The sequence below is a fragment of the Ammospiza nelsoni genome, chromosome 2, assembly GCF_027579445.1.
Source record: "Ammospiza nelsoni isolate bAmmNel1 chromosome 2, bAmmNel1.pri, whole genome shotgun sequence".
Classification (NCBI taxonomy): domain Eukaryota; kingdom Metazoa; phylum Chordata; class Aves; order Passeriformes; family Passerellidae; genus Ammospiza; species Ammospiza nelsoni.
The window spans coordinates 87,200,791-87,216,987 of NC_080634.1; the positions used below are offsets into that span (position 1 = coordinate 87,200,791).

The 16,197-nt window shown below is 37.9% G+C and overlaps 1 protein-coding gene across 3 annotated transcripts in view; it reads right to left on the reverse strand.

The window, feature by feature from the left end:
* The window catches only part of GABRG3 (gamma-aminobutyric acid type A receptor subunit gamma3), a 302,729-nt gene that overhangs the window by 47,680 nt on the left and 238,852 nt on the right, over window positions 1–16,197 (reverse strand). For all 3 annotated transcript variants that reach the window (XM_059466828.1, XM_059466827.1, XM_059466829.1), the window contains exon 6: window positions 12,829–12,966. In XM_059466828.1, coding sequence (XP_059322811.1) covers window positions 12,829–12,966 — 138 coding nt within the window. The remainder of the gene's footprint in view (window positions 1–12,828; window positions 12,967–16,197) is intronic.

Below are 16,197 nucleotides of genomic sequence, written 5' to 3' on the forward strand. Positions count from 1 at the left end.
AGAAAACTGTGGGATGTGGCCTTCAAAATTCAATTTGTTTTCAGCAATTCATCTTTAAGGGTTCAAAGTTATGTTTACAGAGTTCTTCAAGAAACTATTACTTCCACAATATGCAACACTTGAAATCAGACATTTTTCTTGTCAATTTGTTAAAAACTTTGGGAAGAAGTGGAGAAAAATGGCATTATGTATAAATTTAGGAACTGCAAAAAAAAGTTCACACATTACCTTATAATGCAATGCCTAATATGATATTAGTGGGATTGAAACTGTTTCGGGACGTTATCACTGGTTCAGTCTCAGACAAAGTTACAAGACTAAATTTTTTCATCCAAACAACTGAGATTAGATGTCAACAGTTCTCATATTTTATAAATGATTTTGAGTATAGGGTAAAAAAAGGGCACACTGGCACTTCAAGATAAGAGGCAACTGGAAGTTACCAAAACCAGAAGCAATAACAAATGTATTGCTGACTGTAATTCTTGGACTTCTCTGGAGTTCCCCTGTCCTAAGAAGATTTATTTGCCATAAAAATGTCAAATTTTGAAAATAAAAAAAGAAATGGAATCAAATTAAAGTGCAGTTTTATTTTAAGATTGTGACAATGGGAAAACTTTGTATTATGTTTTAAGGATCATCCCTTCCTAGATGATAGGGTATTTATTAGCATTCTGCAATACTGTTCCCTGCACACCTCACCATGGATCTGATTTTGAAACACATGACATTAGAGAATGGGATTAAGCACCATTTGCAATGGACTTTGGCCTGAAATGAATTCTGAGGCTACAGCTCAGTTAAAAGAGCTTTTGTTATCTCAGATGACATGGCTAAACCTAAAATTTCAACACCTGTAAGTGACAGTGTAAAATGTCAAGACCAAAACACTTTCTAGCTGCTTTTTTTGATGTTAGAGGATAGTAAAGCTCAGCTCTGCCCCCTCACTAGTGCTGCCTGAGGGTGATGGAGGGAGCTTTCATCAGCCCAGTATTGCCAGGACTCTTCAAGGATGCACTTCATTGCAAAGGGAATGATCTCACCACATGATAACAGTTTCCCTGCCTCAATGTTTCCGGCGACTTCAAACAGTAAAGAAAGTCCAAGTTTGTTCCTTAAAAGTTTTTGATGATGCCTGTCCCATGAGCAGACACATTCTGGAGACAGCTTGAATTATAGGAAACATTAATTAATTCCATGACTGTTAGCCAGTGGTGTCCTGAAATTCAGTTTGCTGAGAGGATCCTTGCAGGCACTGTAGAAATCTATTCAAGGACTTGTTCTTTTTCAACAGGATGCTCAAGATGTATTCTTAGAAATCACTCTCTCTATTTAAATAAGAGAAAGCTGCAACAAGATTTTTTCACATTTTAATGTGGTTCTCTCTTTATCTATTGTGTTAACACAGACAACATTTGCCACATTTTCTTCCTTTTCAATGAAGCATTTAGAAAAGCAAACAGACATGTTCCCTCTCAGTGAAGGAACAGAAAAATAAGGATGAAATAGAGTTTGGAATGGGAGTGTGTAAATTGGTATTACTAAACCAGACATTTTAATAAATGTTTTATATTAATAGACATATTTTACAGGTTGGGTTTTTTTTTCTGGAATGTATCCTTATTAAAAAAATTAACAAGACAGAGAATAATTCAAGTCAAAGTAAAGCAAGACACATGCTAAAACTATGATCTTCATGCTTTGTTCATCTTTGCTTAAAGATTTGCATTATTTTGTCAAGTGTCTAACTACAGTAGGAATGAGAATTTAAATTCTTTAATCTTTGAAATCTTTGTGTTTCATAGCAATCTGCATGCAGTGAACAGAGAATTAGGTGCACATTCTTTTTTCTCTTCCGACTGTTTTGCAATTCTATGATACTTGTACTTCATTACTCTAAGATAATTTCTGTTTTGAATCAATATTACTGAAGAAATAATTTGGCACTCTGTTTACAGCATACAAAGGACATGCCTGAAGTTATGGATATGAAGAGCAGAAAGAGCTTCAGACTTTTTTTCACTTTAACTGTCCTACCTTATAGGAGGTTTGCAATTAACTGTGATACTGACTTGAATTAGAATGTGGGTGGTGGTTTTGTACTTCTCAGATGAAAATCTGTATATTATACTTATCTAAAAATAAACTGTCCTCCTTTGATACAACACCATGCCCTGTTTTGTTTGGGGGTGGAGAGGGGAAGCTGGAGCAGGGTGTCTCCAGGTCCAAGACAGACTTGAAAGATTTGCACAACCTAAAGTGAACCTACTGCAGTTGCAGACACTTAAAACAACTAGAAGAGGAGTAGTTGTAGATTGTTTCTGGTGAAGAAAAAGAATGTGTTCTAAATGTCTTGAAATTAGGGAGCAACGTACAGATGTTCAGAATAGCTAAATGTAGGCTTTTAAATATCAGTCTTTAAGGGTCATGTCACAATGAAAAAAAATAATTTTCCTCTCCACTAAAGATAAAGACAAGATTGTAATTTCTAAGACCAAAAGGTTTTGAAAGAAAGCTTGGCAAGGAAATGTCCCATTATCATGCAGAATTATCTTCTATAAGGATATTGCCTACTATTATAGTTCATCCCTGTTTTATAGAACAAAGTCTAAAACACTAAACAGATTCACTTACAAGCCTCATTCAAGAAGGCAGTGTATTCAAGAGCATTTATCTTTCCAGAAGCACAAGGACATGGGCAGATCTTAGTACAAATCACTTGAGTATTTTGAGATCCTTGTCCTAATGCCACTTCCTGTACTCTTGGGATTATACACTTCCCTGCAATGGACCTCTGGGTCCACACCTTCAGTTTGTCTCAAGCTGACTGTAATTAATTTTTTCTGATGTAATGAATGAATTTTGGTGTCTTCTGCCAAAATCACTTTGTAAACACTGCAATGCATCGTGACTGCTGCCAGGTGAGGGTTTTGTCACTGCCAAATAACCCTATTCAAGTGCCAAGGATTCACCTCTGGGTTTCTATGGGATGCTATGGCAGCCCTTGTCAAGGCAGGCTTACCTACATTTCTGGAATGCTCTCAGGTTGTCTCATATCACCACTTTAGCTGCATTTTCTGGAAGGTTTGGAAACTTTCTGAAGGCTTATTGTTGTACTGCGCCACTTCCTTAGCTATCTGACAGCATAACTCATATGTGCCAGACTTTCTGGCAGATAAAGGTAAGATGAATATTGGCTTCAGTAGAGAGTGGGTAAATCCAGCATCAGGCAACTAAAGAGATTTTGGCTCTTGCCAGGGTAACTTTGAAGCAGAAGGTGTTGACTGAAATGGAGCTGTTATTATGAACGAGACCTGAATGTTGTGAATATTAGCTGCAGAAAAGGGTACTGGAGGAAAGAGCTTCCACAACCCCATGAAAGAAATCTGGAAACATGACCCTGATGTGGAGTGAAGGCTAAATTTAGAGAGATCTTGCTAGCAAGTAACTAGGCTGTGTTGCAGTTTTTGTTAGTTTATGGGAAATTAAAATCTAAAAAGAGACTTAGCACCTTTCTGCAGCATGTGAATAGCTCTTCTATGTGTTTTTAAGACACTCCCTTTGTCTTAAAATTTTCATTAAGACTGTAGATTCAGAAGTGAATAAAATATAAAATATCCTCTGCAATACTGTGAGTTTTAAATTAAGTACAATTTCTGCTTCTGAAAGACTTTTAGATAACATTTTACTGACTGTGCAACCCTGGCCAAAGGCCAAACCTTCACAGTCTGCATTAATATAAAGCTTTTGATTTAGCCAACCATAAATCACCAATACAGCAGTGTAATGACAGAGAAGTCGGAATCAAAGCCAGAGGTGCTGGAACAGCAAGTGTAGAAGGCTGTTCTCAGCTGAATAAATGCAAACAGGTTCACACTTCTTATGTAATATTTCCAACCCCATCACAGTGATATTAATAACAGAAATTGTATCATCAATCTGCAGTGCAGGTCAAGATATGTTTCACAATTTGAGTCAAAATATTCTGTCTACATTCTGCACCTTATTAGAAATCAATCTATGGATCCAATTCTGTTTTGTATTTTGCATATTAGAGACACTTGTAAAGCCATTCTGACTGCAGTCATGGTGTCTTTCCTTGGAAATACTTCCCTCTCTCCCTACTGCTTTAGCCACCATGATAGCCCATTGCTGTCTTTATAAACATAGTTCAGCAGATCAAGGGTTTTACTTGTAAAGGTCTGGATATCTTAAAAATGGCAGTGCGGCTTCTTATTTGGCAATGTCTGGCCACACAATTATCCTCACAGATCAAACCCTGCCATGACTGCAGAGGGCAGCAAGTGAGGGAGCTGGAAATCTCAGAATGAATTCCTAAAAGCTATCAGCTTACCTCAGTGTCATCTAGGCTGGACAGGAAAAATGCAGATGAGAAGTGACTGCTAACAGGAAGGCCTCTGTTGCTATGTAGAATTCACAACTCTGTTCTTTAGAAGCAAGGAACCAAAATCTTTTTCCTAGCAAAACATGGAAGCATGTCCAGTGTTTTGTTTTTTACCTTGTGATCTCTGGTAAAAGCACCAGGACAGTGAGACCAAAGTCCCAATGTCTCAAGCGAGTGACTAAATTCTGTAATGGCTTTATTTAGTGCTTCATACTGCTATTAAATATCCAATCATCTTTCAAGCTCAGAGGGGAGCTCAGGCTAAAATCCCAAGGTCTGGCTTATTGTTACTGGAGAACAGAGTCAACCTTGTTGTCTACCTGTCCTGGTGAGCTATCCTAGAATGGAAATTCATGTAGCTCCAACAGAAGGGAGCAAGAGACCAGGACTCCATGTACAGAGAGGAGCAACAAATAAATATAGCATTGTCACTCAATGAGTGAATGGGAACACTAATTAAGGAACCTTAAAGTCAGACACATACAAAACACTCCAAAATATGGAACTATCAGATAAAAACATCAGCTGAAGGAAAACATAATAGAAGAAAAGACTCTGTGTTTTTTTCCATGCGGTATGGACGTCTTTTAAAAAGGACAACTTGAGGTACTTTAACAAGGACAAATGGATATCTTTTTAGGGAAAAACTGCTTCCTACTGAAATTTTCCCTTCAGAAAAAATGCAGGTGAAGACTTGCTCCCAAGTCTTCTACTGTCTATTTTTTGTTCTACTTTTGTCTTTACTACTAAGTAAAATTACTTATTACTTCTTATCTCTCATCATTTGCTGCAGTAAGGACCTATACAAAGGACATTGCATTTGTCTCTGCAAGGCAAAGCATAAGAATGAAACCAGTTATATATTCGGTTCTACTGAATTTAAAAGTATGGAGAGGAGTAATATTCTCTCTGCTCCTCTTACTCTTGTTATCTTCTGCACTATTTGTGAAGAGGGAAGGTATTTTCAGAGCATGTTATACTTATCCCACTCATATTATTAAGCTGAGCTTTCTCTAGTTTCTAGTGACTAAAGAATTACTCACATTAAATGTACAGTTTCAGGCTTCTGCATTTCAGGGTCTGATCCCAGGCCAGCACCAGGGAAGAGTTCCATTAACTTCAGCAGGCTGCAGTTATAAATCACTCTCTTCAGAAGATGTCTTACTATGAGTTTTATGAGAGTTTTGTAACAAGATGGGCAAGTACTGGATTTTCAGGGCAATTAAATGTTTTTATTCCCTTGAATGTCTATCAAACTTCCAAACAACATAGGAAAATGCTTTAATAGAAGTATTGTAAGTAATGGTATATTTATTTATTTATTACATTCCTAATCTGAGTAGCTAGTGCCAAAGTTATCAGACTTTTATATGAATAACTGTAAAAAATAAAACTGGAAACTTCTATTAGAAAAGCTTCAAAATCTTCAAAATATTCATGCTGATCAATTGCTGCTTGACATATGAATGAATACCTTTTAGAAGTCAATACTGTTGATTTCTCCTCTAAAAAGGGATTTGGTTTATTCCAAATACTGTATCAGAGATAAAAACTCTGTCAACAAAAAGATTATTGCTAAATCTTCTTATAACCAGGCTAATTTTCTGTTGGTATTTACTGTCAGAAAGTAAGTCCTGCAATATTCCCTCATTCCAGGATTTCTGCTGAGGCAGAAGACTTACAGTATTATTTTGTTCCTCTGAAAGCAGCCAAAGAATGAGAGAGTCAGCTCAAATCCAGGTGTTTATTTGGTGCTACACACTAAGTACTCTTCAACTGCATGAACATTCTGGATCTTACAGTGTTTTTGGAGTCCCTTTCCCTCCACTCCCAATGAAAGCGGTATAGAATAACAACCACATCCTGGCCATGACCCTCCTGGCCACTGCAAAAAATTAACCCTGTCCTGTCTGGAACCAGGACAATGTGATACCCATGGTGAAAGAGGCAAAGGTCCTGCAATGCCACTATAAGTGAAAAAAGACACTATTTTAAAATGGTGCATTGTATTTTTCTGAGTCTCCACCTTCCTGCTTCAGGATGCCATCTGGTTAAAGACAGTCTTTTGAAAGACAATGTGAAATGTCTTCTTGAGCTCAATGAATTTAGCATTTCAGGGGAAAAAACATCCTGAAATTCACATTTGTCCTGGGGAGAACAGAGATGACAAGAGCTCTCTTCTATGTCATCAGGACATCAGGACTCAGTGGCACATTAAAAATGTTGATGAATTTAAAACCCACAGGTTTAATAGATATGCATTAAATAAATTCCTTCAGATGAGTTAGCTGGTGCATGAGGATCTGATTTAATCAGATGATTAAAAAGAAGTATGTATGGATGCAATTGCATTCAGTCACTGTGGCATTTTGTGCATTTTTTCCGCTCATTGTCAAGACCATAAGGACACCAACAAATTCCAGTTGCTTTGATAAGGCTTGACCACCCTTCCTTGCCACACTTCTTGCAATCTCTTCCTCCAGGTAAGGGGTTCAGCTCCTGCTGCTGGCACTGCCCTTTCCTTGTGAGTGTGATGGTTGGGATGGGTGCTGGTCCTGCCCTCTCAACACAAACCTCTGGGTGCAGCCTAGCCCTGGACTGGCACTGGTCAGTCTGGCTCACCTTGTGTGGGTGCTCCTTGTGGGCTCTCTGTGCCTACAGCTAAGTGATCTGGGAGCATGTGACAGTAAACAGTAAGCTGAGGTGACCATTTTGAAATGCTTTCTCAAGTCAGCTGTTCTTTGTACAGCTATTAGAAGAGAAAGTCATGAGCACCATTTCCTCTGGATAAATCTCTGGGACTGTGCTGACTTTTGACAAAGCCAAGGAGCATCAACTAATGTCATAGAATCAGAATCAAAGAATAGTTTGGGGTACAAGGGACCTTAAAGGTCATCTATTGTCATGTCTTGTACCATGGGCATGGACACCTTCCACTAGACCAGACTGCTCAAAGCTCCATTGAATCTGACCTTGAACACTTCCAGGGGTGGGATACACAAAGCTTCTCTGGAAAACCTGTTCCAGAGTGTGTCCAGGAAAGAATTTCTTCCTAATATCTTCCTTCAGTTTGAAGCCATCTCCCCTTATTGTTGTTGTTGTTACAAAGGCCTGCAAGTGACAGCACTTCAGGCCTTTGGAAAAGTCCCTCTCCACCCCTCCCTTTAGGCACTGCATGGCTGCTAGAAGGTCTCCCTGGAGCCTTCTCTTCTCCAGGCTGAACCCTCTCTATCTGTCTTCACAGCAGAGAAGCTCCAGCCCTCTGATCATCTTCATGACCTTCCTCTAGACTAATTTCAACAGTCTTTATTCTGCTGAGGGCCCCAGTGCTGGACCCAGTATTCCATGTGGGGTCTCACGAGAGTGCAATAGAAGGGCAGAATCACCTCATTCAACATGCTGGTCTTTGATGGAGCCCAGGATACAAGTGGTGCTCTGTGCTGCAAGAACACATTTGACTTGATGGAGGCTCTCCTAGGGAAATTTAGCATTCCTATATAAACATGTGTGTCCCTTCCCTCCTCGGCAAGTAGCCATATATGTATATACGTATGCATACATGTGTATATGTATGTAGATATTTGCATTGTCTTGAAAGAAAAGTTTGCTTTATTTTGTTCTGTTGTAGCTTTGTACTTGTCATTTACTGAGTACTCCGCAAGAGAAAATGTCCTTTAATCTGTGTTGCTTCAAATATGGCCCAAAAGAGCTTTATCTAAATTTGTGACAACAGATATCAACCTTGATTTGCAGCCCTGTGGTACAGGGCTGAGAGCATCATTTAAGCTTAAGTACTTTATGAAACAGCAATTTCAAAATATAAAGCACGATTTAGAAGTTGTATGACAGGCAGACTCCACCAATCATAACCCATCCATGGTATGTGAACAAAGGTTCTCCTTCTTATGGCAGTTGTTATGGCTGTTTATTGGGTTTGAGTATTAATGCTTGGGATAATTCAGAATCTATGAAATGGAGCTTTCTGTCTGGTTTTATATATATAATTTGAAATAATCAGCTATATTTTTTTAAATAGAGTGCTTTTATTGGTATTTTCTCTTCCTGAGGAATTATCTTGAACTTCAACAGAGGCAAAGACCTTGAACTTCAACAGAGGCAAAGTCTGAACTGCAAAAAATCTCTCAGCCTAAAAGCATTTGAGAAAGAACACAAACAATATTTGTATGGTACAAAGAAATTTTTAAGTAAATGAAAATAAGATTCAAGAGCTAGAGGGTTTTTGTGTTTATCTAACAGTGTGAAAAATTAAGTGGTTTTAAAAGAACAGACTTTCTGAGGAAGACAGAAAAGTGCAGAAAAGTGCAAGCAACACTACAGCTCACTCCATGAGCCTTAATTGTGGAATCCTCCATAATTTTTTGTGGGTTTTTCTTGGTCTTTGCTTTAATCCCCCTCCTATGTCCCAGTCCATCACTGCCCACAAGTGTATTTGAAATGTCTAGAACTCAGAAACCTGAAGTTTACTACAATCACACACAGAGTGCTTTTAAAGAGGACATTCTTCTCTGTCCTGCTGTCCTGGTCACCTTTCCATTGGCTGACTTGCAGTTTTAAAATCTGCACATTTTTTCTATACATGCAGTTTGTCCTTTCTTTTCACAGGTGGCTTTAGTGCTCCCTGGACTTTAATTATCTTTGTCAGCCTTATTTGACATTGTAGCAAGAGAAGTGCTCTCGTTACAGAATCTGAGTCTGAGTACCTTGCCAGAAGGCAACAGGGGAATTTTTTAGTATTTGTGAATTAATTTGATATCACCTGGCAGTGAGAGCTTTCTTAGGGTTCCAGATAAAGGTTCATGACCATACCACCAGCACAGTGACTTCTACTGATTAGTGCATGCAATCATTATTTGAAGTAGGTATTTAATTTATTTTTTGGATTTACATCTTAGCATGAAATTAAAAAAAAAAATACCCTCAGGAGAAAGATGTACACTTCTTCCAGGTGGCGATGAAGACTTTTTTTGGCTGCCAGATTATTGTAAAAAAAGAGCAAAGTAAAACACTGTCAATAATTTAAGCCACTGCTGGTTCAGTGCAAAATATGATATTTTTCATATTACTTTGATTTCTGAAGTGCACTGTGTGACAGCTGGCTTCTTAACCATGTACCTCTGAAATTGTCATAGATTAACATAAAGGTTATTTAAATGTCTGAAAAAGGTTTGGAAAGACTGAAAAAAATCAAAAAGCAGAACACTTCCAAGTCTTACATCTAACAATTCTGTCATGAAAATGACTGCCAAGAAAGGACTTAATGCAAATGAGGAACAGCAGCAAGTTGCTGTGTGGTCAGTGTGACCTCTCTTCATTACACCCAGACCATGGCTGAAGAGGAGCTAAAAAGAGATCCCCAAGCTGGACATAGGAAGGTGGCACTGCAGCAGCTCTCACATTATAAAGATGTAATTTAGTGAGAAGCAATAGTGTCAAAAACAAGCAGGAAGGTGTAAACAAAAAGAAATCAGGGTTTTGAATCCATCTCTTGTTGGTGCAGGACTGGTCTCTGCAGAAGATCTTCTCATGTTATGCCTAGTCTGCTTTTAAATTCCCTCTGGAACAGTAGTTTCCATAACTTCCCTTGGGAGGAAGAGATGATATTTTGTACCTTTTTTTCAGAAAGCTGCTGGTGGTATCCAGCCTGCTTCCCTTCTCCTAACTCCACCTTATTAACAGGAATGATCCCTGTTCAGCACTCTGACCAATGCTGTTTTTCCTTTCTGTCCTGAGCCTGCCGAGGGGTGCTGGCTGCTGGGGCCATCACGGGCTGCCACAGGGCTCAGAGGGGCCCCAGGCTGACCACAGCACAGGGCAGAAACTGAGAAACAGCATAAATTCTGAGTGAGTCCTACACCCACAGTGTCCTAGGGGCAGCCTCACAGCAGTCTGCCTCTCCAGGTAGCTTGAGTGCAAAAATGTCACAGATCTTCCATGTCAGAACTTGGCATTTATTTCTGACCACCTGCAGCCGCCTGCGGCAGGGCTGTAAAGGAGATGTAACACCTGTAAGAAGCAGCTGCCACCTCCCTTTATCACAGATTGTCCAAACAGTAGGAAACAGCAGCTTTGTGGGTTTCCTAATTCTCAAACTTCTTGGCTAGGGCTTTACTTCAGTAAACAGGAACATCCCAGAGTACAGATGCCCCTTTATCCCATTTGTTCACATATATTTAGACACAACAGAAATACAGAATTTTTTCAGAGACATATTGCACTTTGTCCTGTCCCTCTCCTCTATTTTGGGGCTCCTTACACTACAATATGGGACATACACGAAGTTTTGCAATGTACTTGCTTTTTCTTAAGTCCTGGCCCTGGTTTGCTATTGACAGTAAATATTGTTGACATTCAGTAAATCTGGCCTTTGAAATTACCTTAAACTATAGAGTAACAAAATATAGTCTGTTTTCTGAAAACTCAGGTCCATGTGCAAACTCAGGGGTTTATTCTTCACATCTCTAATATGTTTGTTGACATCTATCTTAGATATCTGGTGAAATGCACAACTCATTTTTCTAACCTAACAACTTCAGATGACAATCTGACACATACATTTTACATTGTTTCTTCCAAGTAAGCTTCCACAATCTCCTGACAGGGTTTTTTTGTTGTTCTGTTTTTCAGCTGTTTTTTTTTCTTTTGGGGGGGGGGGGCTGTCAGTATTTGAATAAGCTTTAGTTTGTCAACAGCCTTCTGTCACTGTGGTGCCTCTAGGAGAATAGAAATATCTCATGCTTCCAGTAACTTGAGTTCACTGCTGCTGGATTTTGCACTCACAAACATGGGTAAGCAGAAACAGCAAGAGCAATTATACAAAAATATTGTGCCAACTCACTCATCTTAATAAGAACCAGGCACATGCTAAAATGAACATAGGAAATAGGTTTCTCTATGCTCCACATTATCTACCCACTTATTTAGGTAAGACCTCTATAAATATGTTTTTCTGGGCAGAGTTAAATAGATTTGTTTCTCAAGACACTGGTGTTATATTAACTGTGTAATTCCTTTCCATGGAAACACAGAATGGCTTGGATTGGAAGGGACCTTGAAGATCATCTAGTTCCAACACCCCTGTTTCTTGGAGAAGGCTGAACACCTGCCTGCCCATGGGAAGCAGTGAATTAATTTCTTGTTTTGCTTTGCTGGGGTGCACAGCGTTTTCTTTCCCTATTAAACTACCTTTCTCTTAACCCATGAGTTTTCTGGCTTTTATTCTTCCAATTCTTTCCCCCATCCCACCACGGAAAGTGAGTGAGCAGCTGCATGGTTAAGCTGCCAGCTGGGGTTAAACCACATACATAAGTATTTTAATGATTTAGTATTTTGTACCTGAGTCAATTTATGGGAAATTTGCATTCCTGAGTAACTTGCAAATTAAAAGACTTTGTATCCATAGCAAAAGAGAACTTTCACATGTGTGCTCTTTGCACCATTTTTTTCTGCTAAACCAGCAGCTCAATATATTCACTAAAAATTTAGTGACTTTTCATTACAAAAATTCCTATACAGTTCTAAGAATTCATTGCTGATGGTAGTGAGTGGGCCAGGACTAAACAGCAGTAGTTCCACAGATTTGAAATTTTTAATCATTAATATTTTGGAAATAATAGCTTAGCTTTGATTACCTTTTGGCAAAAAAAAAATCTATTTTTTTCAAAAATTCACCACCTGTTAAGCAGAAGGTTGCTTCTAGCAGTTTCCCTCAGCAGCCGTGGAAAGACTTACCAAATCATGGCAACCATGGAGCTTACTGCAGTCATGTATAAAGTTTAGACATGGTGTGACCACAATTTATCCAGTTCAAATAATGTATTCCATTTAAAAATCTTTTTTTTTTCCTTTATATTACTGTGCTATTATAAGAAACAGCAAAATTTCTGAAGAAATAGAATAGGCATCATTAGATTTTAATTGCAATCAATTGGTAAGGTCACTAGCAAAGGCATTTATCAACTGAGAAAGAGAATGTCTTTAAAATATTAAGAAAAATATTAAACTGTTTTCTGAATGATGAAGAACAGAAAGTGTCTAATTTCACTAACCTACCATCGTGCTCAAAATCTTTCTCTTTAATTTATGGTGAAGGCAGATTCAACACAGGAGTGGCCTAATAAATGAGGAATGAGAATCATACAGTAACTTCAAGTCTAAAACAAATGGCCATAACAAGCAAACATTTATTCCTCAGTTTGTGAAGTCACTAGAAGAGTAGAGATTATCAAAAATCAAGATAAAGTCAATATTTTTGAGGCCTGAACTTTACAGCTTCTGAAATGAACATTTTAAAATCAATATAACATAATAAAATCAATTTGCACTTGAATGAAAGCAAAACAGGGATAAATATTTTTAAATAATTTGAATTCCAGAAAAAGCACCACCATTTGTATCATTCTTACCTGCAGAAGTTTTCACAATTTCTGAAGTATTTCTGAGACCCATAAAGTCAAACTGATAGAGTCTCCAAGATTTCTGGTCAGCAGCCTCCACTGAATTTTTCCTCCATCTGTAAATCATCTCCTCTTTAGGATAGCCATCTAGAAATTAATATATATATACATATGCATATGAATATTTTGCATTTCATAAAAAATGTTCTGCAAAATATTATCCGTTCACTGTTTCAGTGCTGTTTGGGAACACCTGAATTTCTGATCTGATGCTTTGTCAGTGAGTTAAGTGGCATCATTCTCCAGAGTTGTATGGCACACAAAAATAGAGACATAATGTACACAAAAATAGAGTTATAATACTGGCAAACCTGTGATTTTTCACAATCATTGTTTTATAACAATAGAAAAAATACGATTGGTTCTATCACAAACAGATCTCTTCAGAGGTGCAGTTGACTGTAGTAATTGGAGGTTCAGGCACAAAAGTATGCTGCTTTGCATAAACTCTGAAGAAGCTGAGCAAACCAACAGAATGCAAAAAATGGGAATTCTCTCACTGGAAAATATCAACCATTGAAAAGGACACATTGTTTTAAAAGCTGCAATAGTTCTAGTAGGGAGTGTGCTACTGTACTTCTGAAAGAAACATAACAGTGCAAAAGAAAGCAAAATTTTAATTAGCATGGGAATTTAAATTGATTATGCTACCATATCTCTTCTGAAGTCTGGGGTAATTAATGAGGCATCACCTGATCGCTACTGCTGAAATAGCTTCTGAAAGTCTTTATCAGTTCAGCACTCCGTAGTCAGATTAATTCTTATGCCAATTTTTAATTTCCTCTTTGTTAGAGAATGGCATTTTCCAATTAATGTCCAACAAATCTTCAACCAGACCATACCATAACAATAAACCATCTAAAAACAACAGCCCACCCATGCTAGTTACAATTAGATTGTTCTCTAATGCATTATACAATCAATTTTTATTCATCTCATTAATATAACAGCTGGAGATTACAAGGCAAATTAATAGCCTAACAACAACGATAGATGGTTAATATAATTGTCACATCAGTAATTTATTTTTCCCCATTGAAAACTGATACATTTTTATATTTGCATTGCAAAACAACCTCTCTGGTCATGGTGCTATTTCCTTGATGTCTTCCTCCTGTGAGTGTCTTTTTAATCTTGTTTTAGGTTCCACCCTGCCAGGGTACTGCTGTAAGGCGTGCACAGCCTCATTTATCCCCCACACTAACACAGCAAGAAAAGTACCCACAAGTCCCTTAGTTCTTACCTTAAAAAATGACCAAAAAATCACTATGTGTTAATTTAAAATGTCAGATTTGTATATTTCCCATCAATGTAAACAAAGAAATAACCTGTGAAGGACCCAACTGAGTAACAAACACTGTTCTCTGTGAGAGCTCTTGCTGCCAAGGAGATTCTGCTGCCAATTCTGCTGTGCAAGTCTGTGAGATTGACATAAGGCTAATTTTTTTGGCTGGCAGATTATGTCAGAGGATGCAGTGATACAGTGAGAGAAGTCAAGCTTTGCAGAGCCTCCAAGCCCTAGCCCTGAATGATCTGAAATTTGAACCCTCTGATCACATTTCTTCCTCTTCCAAGTAACAAACAATAAGATGAGGAAATGGCCTCAAGTTGCACCAGGATGGGTGGTGGTGGTGTGAAACTGAATAGGGAACATAAGATGCAGTCCCTTTTCTCAGATAAATTTCACTATAATCATTGTAAGTGAAAATATCTTGCAAGTAAAAAGAAATATACTTTTAATACATTATTTTTAAGTGATCCAAAATGACGTTTTTACATCTTTTCCCCAAACTTTGCTGAAAAAGTTGTGCCAGTCAGTCTTGAATTCAATTTCTTCTTGATTTTTTCCTTTCTTTTCATCCCATGACCACCCCACAAAAAAAAAAAGAAAATCCATTACTCTGTCAGTATGCCTGAAAGCTTGCTATCATATTAACCAAGGCATAGCTGTTTATCCTGATGAGAACAACATGCAGTCAGGAAAAAGTTCATGGACTCTCATCCTTCAAGATTTTTCCTGTATTTTTGACTAAGAAAGGTCAAATTCAGTTTCAAAGTCTCTTTTCAGTATTATTCATCATCATTAAATCATAAGCAACTGACCTCAGGAGACCATTGTGACACTTCAATAGTTCCTTAATCCACAGTTGCTGAGATCTGCTCTTACCATGATTTGGTAGCTTACATCAAAAGAGAGAAGTACTAGAGATTCAACGGGAGTTGTTTCAACCTCTTAAATAACTGCTATTATGTTCTGCCCTGGTGCCAGGTGACTGACTTCACTTTTCAATTATTTAAAAGAATAATAATTTTATGGAGGAGTGACACATCTCTATGGACAGTATATCACTCCTAGAATTCATTTAACTTACAGAATAGACTGCTCATGACAGTTCTTCTTTTGGTGATATTTATTATTTCTTGTACACAGACTAATTGTTTCTAGCCCTTTAAATATTTCATTTTAGCAAATATCAGAGCTGGAGGCTTCAGTACTCCACAAGAACATGCAATGTCTATTGTTCAGCTTCCTTTCATTTTCCCAGCATGACAAACGACAGTAAATTATCTTAAATTTTAAGCTTAGTGGCTTCAAGTCATTCACTCTGAACAAACTTCTCTCAAGTGTATTTACCCTTCCAAGTTGCTTTAGGTTATGTAAAAATATTCTCACTGCAGTAGGGCAAGCCTCCAGGAGGTCCTGGAGGTTTTCCAGCAGGTGCCAGTAAGGTGGCAAAGGTGATGGCATTGGAGAAAGACAACCAAGTGTGTTCTGTGTTACAGCCATCTGAGCTCTGGCAACCTGAAACTCAGGATCTTCTCAGCCAAAGCCTGTGTCAACAACTCTGTTTTCCCTCCCATCATTTTACTTGATTAAATTCTCCTACTTTCTGACCCAAAGGTTGTTTTGTAGGCAGTGCTACAACTTTTATATGCCATATCAGCAACTTTTAGAGGCCACCCTGATCATCTGGCTTTTTGTAACATGGTGCTACATGTTCTTGCAAAATCAGGTCAGAACCAAATTTGATTCTTTAAGAACTCAAGAGAAAGTATATGTGTAATGCCTTGTGTTTACTTTCACCAAACACACATAATGACTTTGCTTTTCCAGTTTTTGCCATTTTGAAGGTGAAACTATTATAACAGAAAGGTAAATTGTCAGGAAAACCTCTGAGATTCTCTGCATTTTCATGTATTTGCCCTTTATTATTGAAATACTTGGACACATGTTACCAGATCTCCTCACATCACCACCACATAATTTAGAAGTGGAAGGTTAAAAATATTTTAACTTCATGTTCATACTGTTTCATT